The following is a 10,920-nucleotide window of genomic DNA, read 5'->3' as shown; positions in this document are numbered from 1 at the left end:
ATTATTTGTGGTTTCTGGATTACTTTGCTTTTTTGTAGCAGCTCTCTAGTTTGATATGTAAGCCGCTATCTGGTTGCTATTTAACCTAGCAACTAGGCAGTGTTTTGAAAAAAAGACAGGAATATGAATAGTTGAGGGACTAAAGAGAAAGATAAGCAATAAAAAGTAATAACAATAAAACTAACCTCACAGAGGAATAGTTTTTGGCTGCCGGGGAAAGCAAATAAATTTAACAACTATAAAAAATTAAGACCAACTGAAAGGTCGCTAAGAATAGGCCATTTTATAACATACTAAACTTTAAAGGAACAGTAACACCAAAAAATGAAAGTGTATAAAAGTAATTATAATATAATGTACTGTTGCCCTGCATTGCTACAACTGGTGTGTTTGCCTCAGAAAGGCTACTATAGTTTATATAAATAAGCTGCTGTGTAGCCATGGGGGCAGCCATTCAAAGGAGAAAAGGCACAGGTTACTTATCAGATAACAGATAAACCCCCATTATATGGGGCTTATCTACTAGTTATCTGCTATGTAACCTGTGCCTTTTCTCCTTTTTTCCAGCTTGAATGGCTGCCCCCGGGGCTACACAGCAACATATTTATATAGTAGCTTTTCTGAAGCAAAAACACCAGTTTTTTGCAGAGCAACAGCACATTATAGATTAATTACTTTAAAACACTTTAATTTTTTGATGTTACTGTTCCTTTAAGGTGACCAGTCCTAGAAAGTCTGATAGATACCTGGCCACTCCCCATGGGATCATAAATGAACAGAGAACATTTGGAACAGAGACTAAAGTACACAGAGATTTGATTCATTCATTTTTACGTCATAAAAATCATAAAACATTTGAAAAAAAGTTAGAAGTCTATTAGAAAGTGGTTGCACAGTAACATTCACAATGCATTGCAATAAAATACAACAAGCTTCTGTTAATGTTGCTGTTAAAGTGCAGTGCAATAAAAGGGAATCCGTTCATGGAACTGTGTGTTCCTCCCCTTCACACAAGTGCAATGAGTGAAATTCGGGAGTCACATGGCGTCCCCCATAGCAGCCAATGTCACATTGTGCGCCTTCTCTGCCGGCAGAGAGAGTGTCTATACCGCTATGAACCGTCGGTGCAGCCATTGACTTCAATGTTATCCGCCTGTAAGTGTGCACTCAGGCTGGCTGTGTGCTTGTGTGCATTTCCAGTTCTTTCCTGGGCACTATCTGCAAGGAGTCTGTATGTTCTGTGTTTCCATTGGTTTCTCCCCTTAGTCCAAAAACAAGCAGTTTCATTGGCTACTGACAAAAATGCCTCTAATGGGCACTAAATAAGTGCAAATACCATTTTGTTGCAAGTAGCAATGTCTGAGGCCAGCCGGGGCCCTCTCTGTCAAGCTCTGATACTCCGTTCCATCACAAAAGGTAACTAAGGTAGCCTGCTCCGTTGCCAAGGTACCATTGTGCCCTGGGAAGGGAGTTTCTTGCCTGTGAGTTTATATCAAGGCTGTGTTCCTCAGTTATTGTTAAAATACAATTTCCAGCAAGTAAGCGCAGGGAGTTATAAAAGTGCTGGATACCTTGGCTTACAGTATTATTCCTGAAATAGGTTTCCAGCGATGCCCATGGCTCCCTGTATGTGTTACTACATTGCTGCCGAGGGCCCCCTCCTCCTTTCCAGCCTTTCTCACCTATTCTCTTCTTAAGGGTTCCTTCATTACAATAATGGCTTTTCTGTCATGATTCACTTTCCACAATGGAAATGTGATCGTACTGCACTTCTGCCAAATCCATATCTTTGCTTTCGTTCGGGTATCCATTCAAGGGGGGATCTTGCAAGTACTGGGGAAAAAGAAGGGAACAACAATGGGTCACACACACAGAATACGTCTACATATTCCTCCACTCTATGGATGGGGGTGCGGTGCACTGAGCGGTGAATGGGCATTACAGAATAAGAGAATATGTTGATAATATATAAGTAAAAGATAATTATAAAAGGCTTTGGGTGACCTATTAATAATAGGGTGTATGCCAGAGTTATATCATAACATAAGTGTATGGCCACCCTATGGGCAATATCCTTATTAAGGCTAGTAATAAGACAATAAAGCATCTCCCTTAAGGTTAGGTCTGCCACCTTAGCTGGAACTGCGGGGGGTACCACAGGCATGATAATATCTGAAATTTGAAAAAAAATCAGGTTTTGCACTGTGTGCCCTTTTTTCAAATCTCAATGACTTTGCTCCTATATAAAGAGAGACAGAAGCGCAGCTTACCTGCTCTATGTCGGGGGGTATACTGTATGGGGGGTACAGCCACATTTTGATCAGTCTGCGCTGCCTGAAGAAAGTATAGCTGAATCCCAGGAATATACAACAGCCAAGAAGGAGTCCCACCGAAAGAAAAATAACTTTGTCTGCAGTTAAACCTGAAACAAAAGGCACTGTGAATGTAAGATACGGTTGCTCTTGCAAGAACCACAAAACATCTCTGTATAACATTACTGATCTTTGGCCAGTTACAGGCATTTACTATTACATAATCACTAAGTCAGGTTAAATCTACAGGATTTGTTCACTGTTTCATTAAAGCTTTGGGGTTATCAGGTCAGAGCCACCATGGCTGCTCCCACCCACATAAACTAAAAAGGAGTATGTTGTTTAGCTTACCTGGAGTTGCTGGCGTTTGGGCACACACTATGTGGCTTGTCTCCCCAGTCAGACTGTAATGAGGGCCCATCAGGAGAGCAGTGACCGACACACAGTACTCAGCTGAGGCCTCCAGGTCGGTCATTTTACGAAATGTCCCGTTTGTCGATAGATTAGTCTAAAAAAGGCAGAAGGTGTGAGAAACAGAAAACAGGATTCTTCAATTCTTGCATCATAACTGCCATTATAACACCAACATGGGATATTTCGTCTTTGCCTTATTTGCTGGGTCCTCCTCTGTGTGATGGGATTAAATAGCACAGAGTTAAAGTATTGGAGAAGGAGCAGACTCTTTTTTAATTAGTATATAAAGTAATACAATGTACATACCAGCATTTAAATATACCAGTTGCCATATTTAATGGAAGTCATGAGTGGTTAAATGTTTATAAAGTAGGGCCCCCAGGCTGTGCCGTTTAGGTCCCGTCCTTGGGCAGAGCTGACCAGGCTGTGCCAGGAGTAACTGTTCTGTTGCTGCTCTGTGCTGGACATCAGGGATAATAGTTTGCACAGAGAAATATTCTGACTAACCCCATCCTAAGCTACATCATATCTGCACAATCCACTATATTTTTCATATCTATTTTCATGATAAATCCCTATACAGTTATAAGCACATTTTCTGACCCTTGCTAATGAGCCCAGGACTCTCTGGACACTGGGTTCTATGATATATTTAGGCCAGTGACTGGAAGGCTTGGCTTCCCATGTAACCCACTATGCTGAGAGTAAGAGGGTGATGCTGTTATTTTTCAGAGCTCACCTTTGCAGCAGAACCTTTTTTCCAGTATTGTAACAAATACTTCATTTTGCCCTTTTGTGGGATGATCTCTGGTTGTAGAGGAGACTCAAAACTGACATAGAGACTGTTGTGTTCTGCCTCCCTGGAGGACACGGTTAGAGATTTCACAGGACTTATTTTGGCTGCAACGAGACAAGATCACAAGATTTTGTTAGAAAAACAGCACCCGTCTGCTTCTCACTGCACCAGTCTGCTTCCTGTTGCAAAATACATTTATGCCTCCCTACACTCTGGCAGGTCTGACCCCTTATGCCCTCTGTAGAATTATTCTTGCCAGATTGGAACACACATATAAAAAGCCTAAAGCCCCAGCCAGAACTTTACCTACAGGAGAATGTAAGGTGTCTGTAAGGAGTCAAACTTCTGCATGGGGAGAATGGAAGGGCATCACTTACTGCTGTTTCTGAGAATTAGTAGGTTATCTCTGTGCCATAATACTGTCAATAAAACAGTGATGTATTTGGGTCTGCTGCTTCCCTTTGCTTCCATGAATACCACCATTTGGCTGATTCCAGCATCACAGTCCGACTATATACTCATGTATGGTACTGGGGTTAGGGTAAAGCAATTTCTAAATCAAGTCCTGCAGTAGGTCTGGCTATCCGGGTCCAGACTGGCAATTTGGGGCTGCTGTAAGATGCCATAGACAGTCACTATTTATTGGGCTAGGGGGTGCTGTTTGGGCCTCTGTGTACTTGAAATGCCGGGGCCTATTTTGAATCTCAGTATGAACCTGTGTCTATCCATGTAGACATCATTTCCACCAATGACCCTCCCAGGTGGATAATGGGGCACTGAGAAATGAGAGAATATAGGTGCTATATGGCTTACTCTCAACACAAGTTCAACCTGCCTGTCTGAAAGGATCTACTTACTGTGATTCATTGCTTGGAATTCAGATGTTTCACTCCAGCTGGAATGCAGTGGTCCCAGTTCTGCTCGTACTCTCAAAATAACCTTCAACTCAAAGTTGATCTCGTCCGTAAAATTACAAACGGTCTCAGTAAGGTTCTCACAAATGTCATTATATTCATCCTCACCTATATAGTTCCTGGAATAGAGTAAGGTGCACCCAGTGAGTGTTTGGCAAACTGTGGGGTTTCCTCCCCTAGTGAGCCTGGTACAGTGGATAGGGCAGCCAACCTGAAGGCCAGGTAGGGTGAACTTAGGGGGTAACATTTTATTTGCTGCCATGAATATCATTTGAACTACAGTGGGCAAAACACTATTCTTTCATGGATCTGCAACCTTGCTATAAGCTGTAGTGGGTCAAATAAGGCCTAAACCCCAAGTGTCTGGAAATAACTGGGTTTAAGAAAATGGTTAGTACACAGGGCTGCTGTAAGGTACTAGTGCCCTCAGGTCTAACATCCCCTTGGAAAGACACTATATTCTCACCCCCCCAAAAGCCTTACAGCAGTACTAGCCACTTAAAGAGATGCCATACTGCCTAACTGCAATGGCACCGGATTCCTGGAATGACTCTACATTATGTGCAACGTAGCCCTGGCTTCAGGATTCTCTAGAAGCGACCCTACCAATGCTTTATATAGGGGCAGAACTACACTGCTCTGTGTTTAGTTTATGCCTTATTTAATAAATAGGGAAGAACACCTTAAATTTAGGCACACCTGTATAGATTATTAAAACCAAATTTTATTTAACCTAAATTAAAATCGAAAGAAAAGAAAAAGAAAATAGGTGTTAAAACCAAAAGATTATCCCTTATACCTATTGGGGGAGTATCATAGGCTAGCCAGCAGATTCTAGAGTTTGATACTATGTTGCAAGTTGCCCTGGGTGTGCAAATCGCTTCCCTTGTAACTATTCAGCAGCTAAAATGTAGCAATCCAGGAAATCAAAAATACATGCCGCACAAATTATCACCATTTAAGGCATATATAAAGAAAATTGCTCTTAACCTCTTATGCAAGAGTAAGAGCTTGTGGAGAGTTATAGTAACTGGGATCCCTCTGTTGCATGTATATACCCACAATCCTAGGTAAGTATGGTGTTATAAAAGGGCCACCACTATAAATCCTGATTTGGTATCGGGATGGTTAATAGGCCTTCACACTTGGGCATTTCCGAGCATAATTAGTGCAGAATTAGAGCATTAATCTATCGTAGCCCAGGTAAGTATCTTATTCACTGTAATTCAACTGCATGTTTTATTCGCTCATGGCCTATCAATTGCGATACGAACACAGTGGTAAGTATATTGTCAGATTCTACTTTTATTATTCAAAGGATCATGGCTCCCGGTAGATTTTGCTACGGTTCAACTGCACAGTTCACCAAACCAAAATGTTTTAATTACGGAAATAAATGAACTTATACTACAGCCATTATTATTTTATTAAACTTCAGATGATACCTCCAGAGTTTGTTGTTATTGCCTATCAATAAAGTCATTTATGAAAATTACATTTGGTCACGCATCTTCATTCATGTCATACACTCCAAAAGATATGTACTACACTTACGCACGCGCTTAGTGGTATGATTTAGTGCAGATTTTCAAAGATACTTAGCACGTATACAATGAAAATGAAAAGTGTTCTTCTCTATTATTTTCAATTTACTTAACTCCATACACATTAGTGCACCCTGATATACTATTGTGCGAGGTTCATCTGCTCTGAATTATTTAATAAATAGGCAGTAATGTACCCCTGCGGGTACTCCAAAGGGTCATAACCCAAGAGGTCACCATTCGTAAGGATATTCTTTAGGAGTTTTTAACTTATACAGAAAGACAGCAGTCCCACAGTGAACGTTCCTGTATGTACAAAGATCTGATCCAACAGACTCACCCCATATATTGCACTGTGTAAGTTACATTTTCCGATTCGATGGGATCCCAAAGCAATTTGTGCTGCAGGTTGTATGAGTCAATGCGTACATTTCTGGGTGCCGGTAACACGGAGATGGCATCTAAAAATAAAACCACAGTAGAGATGATATATATATACTCTAATATAAACTTAGGAGAACATAAATTATGTTAAAGGGGTTGTCCAGCTTTAACTTAACTTTCAGTGTGATGTTCAGAGCGATATTCTAAGACAATTTGCAACTGATTTCATTTTTGATTTATTTGTGTTTTTTGAATTGTGTAGCTTTGTGTGTAGCAGCTCTCTGGTTTGGAATTTCCGCAGCTATCAGGCAGCTAGGCTCCAGATTATCTACTAAGTAACATCCTGAGCAATGCCATACAGATGGGTCACATGTCCTGCACAGCCAATCAGCCACATTATAATCATCGGACCTGAGACATTTAGGCCCAGAAATACCCACTGAATGCCCAGTTTACCTGGATTTCCCTGCCTTCATTGATAACTGTGCCTTGTTATTGTACTAAGCAGCCTGAGTTTGGTGCCGGGGGTACAAGTAGAGGCCCAGGACCCAGCTTCAGTCACACACGCCGCTAATTCCCTGGAACTGGGTTCATGGATAGCTATGGCACAAAGGGGGTGTCTTTGTACAATAATAGCCCTGTGCAGGGGTGCTTGTGAATGGGAGAGATCTACGGCATCAGTGCCATTTTGTCCCCACAAGTATCAGAGACCAAGACTCCGCCCCACCCTTAACTGAAATGGCAGGTTTTAATTCCAAAGTCAAGAAATACTTTGTATCCAGTTATGCGCCCAAACCAGTTTGTTTATTTATTTATGAAAGAATTCAGCTGAAGAAGATGCTATGTTACAGACCATAAGGGCCATGGTAGACGGGGAGATTAGTTGCCCGCGACAAATCTCCCTTGTTGCAGGCGACTAATCTCCCCGATATGCCATCCCACCGGCGATTTACATTCAAGCCGTTGGGATGGCATATCGGGGAGATTAGTCGCCCGCAACAAGGGAGATTTGTCCCCAAACTGTATCTGAATGATCATTTGTATATTCAAATTTGAAGGAAAAAAAAAAAAAAACATTTCTGCCTTCAGTTGCCCAGTGCCACAGAGTCACACAACAGTCTTTAGTTGCCCGGTGCCACAGAGTCACACAACAGTCTTTAGTTGCCCGGTGCCAGAGTCACACAACAGTCTTTAGTTGCCCAGTGCCAGTCACACAACAGCCTTTAGTTGCCCAGTGCCACAGAGTTACATGACATGCCATTCTGGATGGCCCAGGTACGGTGTCACCCCCTGCCACACCTATACCAATGCTTATGCTTTAGTAACCGATGACAACCAATCAGCAGGTAGCATTCCCTGGTCTGCTGTTAGACAGCAACCACCTGGTTTGCTCTAGATTTCTTGAGACCTGAACCAACCTTTAAGAATGCCATGACACTACACTGTCCCATTCAACCTCGGTTCCCCACATAAGTTAACGGAACAGTAACACCAAAGATTGAAAGCTTTTTAAAGTAACTAAAATATAAGGTATGGTTGACCTGCACTGGTAAACGTTTTGTGTTTGCTACAGAAACACCACTATAGTTTATATAAATACCCCGCTTTGTCGCGGGCGACTAATCTCCCCGTGTGTCAGAGCCCTTAAATAGCTGCCCCCCACAGTCGCTATGCATTGGATGGGCCCTACCCTGCCCACCATTACAGCCTGGAAGAATCTAGTGAATGTGGTTGCTCCTCTGTATAAACTCACATACGAAACTGACAAATTTGACAAAGTCTGGGGCCCTTGGTGTGACCTAGAGGGTAATTGAACAATCCCGCTCCCAGTTACATAGTAAGCACCCCAGCGTCTTCCCACCTTGTTCTGCCACACCCTGAACACGTAGTTCAGTAGGGTGATGGACCCAATATGCTGGAACTACTGCCAGACACACATACACACTCTGTAATGTCATACCTATCTCTTCAATGTTTGTAACAAATTTTAAAGATAGACCTGGAAAAGAAAGACTAATGCGTCTTCCTCATTGCATTGTTAAATGTGTTACTTTATGTTTTTGTTTGTATGAAAAATTAATAAAATGCACCTTTCAAAAAAAAAAAATATATATATATATAGCTGCCCCCGTGGCTACACAGCAGCTTTGTTTATATACATTTCTGAGGCAATACAAAAGTGTAGTGTACCAGTGCAGGGCAGCAGTACATTATATTCTAATTACTTTTATACACTTTCATTTTTTGGTGTTACTGTTCCTTTAAGGCACTTCCTGTAAAGAGCCAATATGAAAATCCCAGCAAAAGTTTTTGCATTTTTATTGTCTCCTTGTTGCTCTGGGTTTTATTTACCTTTGGTATTTACCTCTGACAGGAGCAATAGTAGCAGGGCTTTGTGTTTAACCTGCCCTGCCTGGTTCTGATTTGTCACTGGCTGTTCTGTATAGTGAATTGCTTGCCCTGACACATAAAGCCCATTATTAGCTCCTCTGCTTGTGCTCAATCTGTGTATAAGGGAAATGTGTGGGTTATATATAGGGTGATCAGACCACTTGAAAATTCAGGGACATGTCTAAATAATCCACCTGGCAGGGCTGAACTGATTGCAGTTTATTTTAGTGCAAACAGTGCTGCAACATGTATTTATTAGACGTGTCCCATAAGTGGACTGGAACCCCCAGGTTTATAGCTCTGGGTGTTGTACTGATATTTAGCTTTCAGCAAAGACTCTGCAATAACTTGCTACGTTTCCTACAAACAGTGTAGAGACAAAGCCTCGAGCCATAACCATATTAGCCGAGTGTACATTACTCACGCCCTGGGGAAGGGAACCCACCCGGTGAGCTGAAAAGCTAACTCCCTCTAAGGGGGCCCAGCCTGAAGGCCAGTTAGGGGGAGATTTGGGGTGAGTGCTTATTTGTGCCCTGGGTACCCCTGGAACTATAGCAGGGTGACTGTTACCCCAATGTTTCTATATATCTGTAACCTTGTTATGGGCTAAGGGGGCCCAGCCTGAAGGCCAATTAGGGGGAGATTTGGGGTGTGTGCTTATTTGTGCCTGGGTACCCCTGGAACTATAGCGGGGAGATTGTTACCCCAATGTTTCTATATATCTGTAACCTTGTTATGGGCTAAGGGGGCCCAGCCTGAAGGCCAGTTAGGGGGAGATTTGGGGTGAGTGCTTATTTGTACCCTGGGTACCCCTGGAACTATAGCGGGGTGACTGTTACCCCAATGTTTCTATATATCTGTAACCTTGTTATGGGCTAAGGGGGCCCAGCCTGAAGGCCAGTTAGGGGGGGATTTGGGGTGAGTGCTTATTTGTGCCCTGGGTACCCCTGGAACTATAGCAGGGTGACTGTTACCCCAATGTTTCTATATATCTGTAAGCTTGTTATGGGCTAAGGGGGCCCAGCCTGAAGGCCAGTTAGGGGGGGATTTGGGGTGAGTGCTTATGAGTGCCCTGGGTACCCCTGGAACACAGTAGCCGCTAGCTGGAAAGAGAACATATGAAGCTTGGCACTGTACCAGCCAAGTAGCTGGAGGCACTTATAGATGAAACACGAAGGCTGAAAGCAATAGTGAAAGCTCTGTCCATCTTTAACTCAGACAAATGGCGACACCATTACACATAATATGTATCATGTGGGGGTTCACTATACAGCTCTGCGCATTCCCCCCTTTGCTAGTGCGACGCCCGCATTCTTGTCTTCCCGCCAGTAAATTTCGAAAGTGAAAGTCTGTCTTAACCCCTACCTTGCCCCTTCACACCTTCTCCTGCCACAAGCACAGGCTGCCAGACTCAATGGGAACTATATAAACGCACACAGAACGACAATGGATAGAGTGTAACATAGAGAAATAGACTGACGCTTTTCATATACAGATACAGTGTGGGACGCACACAGGCACATGGATACAGGTGAGGCGTCAGTGTCCCAATCAGAGAAGGTCCCCAAGTCATGTGATTGTGGAAGTGACTCTTGCTGCATTGGCAGTGCCCAGGGTTGGCACAGAGAGAGGGGCATGATGGGAAATACCTGAGTACGTACCTGAGCGCAGCAGGAGTAAGATGAGGAGGAGGAGCAGCGCTGCAGGGGAATAGCTTGTGCCCATAGTTATGCGCAGGATGTTCAGCTTCCTCTCTCCGTTTTCCCCTTCGACGGACTCCACGCTGTGCGCTTCATACTGTGCCGGTATCCGCCTCAGTCACACGGTCCCGCAGCCTTACCAGCCTTTCCCAAATCATTGTAAGGCGGAAAGTCCCCTGCTCCTCCACCTGCCCCGCCCTTGCTCCTCCCACCGCCTAACCCCGCCCCCTATCTGCTTCCCTGCGCTACGATACGCTTGCGGCTTAGTTTTAAAACCTCCGCTGGGAAGCCAATCAGAGCTGCGGCTTGAAGTGACTCATTGGAGAGTGGCACTTAGCTGCCGCACACACGGACTATTTTATGTGTTTGAGAGCGCCTAAACGGATCGGTAAATTGCCCTGGAAGCCTCCATGCCCATCAGGGTTGCCAGATTTATTTTTGCAAACCAGCCCAAAACTGGCCAAA

At 43.4% G+C, this 10,920-nt stretch overlaps 1 protein-coding gene across 1 annotated transcript; it reads right to left on the bottom strand.

Annotated features, from left to right (window-relative positions):
* Positions 1-814: 814 nt before the first annotated feature.
* On the bottom strand, positions 815-10,658 carry ifngr2.1 (interferon gamma receptor 2 (interferon gamma transducer 1), gene 1). Its single transcript, XM_004912141.4, has 7 exons — positions 10,417-10,658; positions 6,321-6,441; positions 4,380-4,555; positions 3,466-3,626; positions 2,664-2,820; positions 2,271-2,422; positions 815-1,833 (listed from the first exon to the last, which is right to left on the bottom strand). Exons 1-7 carry the CDS (start codon positions 10,478-10,480, stop codon positions 1,729-1,731), a joined length of 936 nt encoding a protein of 311 aa, XP_004912198.1. The 5' UTR covers positions 10,481-10,658; the 3' UTR covers positions 815-1,728.
* Positions 10,659-10,920: the final 262 nt, after the last annotated feature.

Source organism: Xenopus tropicalis, chromosome 2 (assembly GCF_000004195.4).
Source record: "Xenopus tropicalis strain Nigerian chromosome 2, UCB_Xtro_10.0, whole genome shotgun sequence".
Lineage (NCBI taxonomy): Eukaryota > Metazoa > Chordata > Amphibia > Anura > Pipidae > Xenopus > Xenopus tropicalis.
The sequence above is the reverse complement of the archived record's forward strand: the minus strand, read 5'-3'. Positions and strand labels throughout refer to the sequence as shown.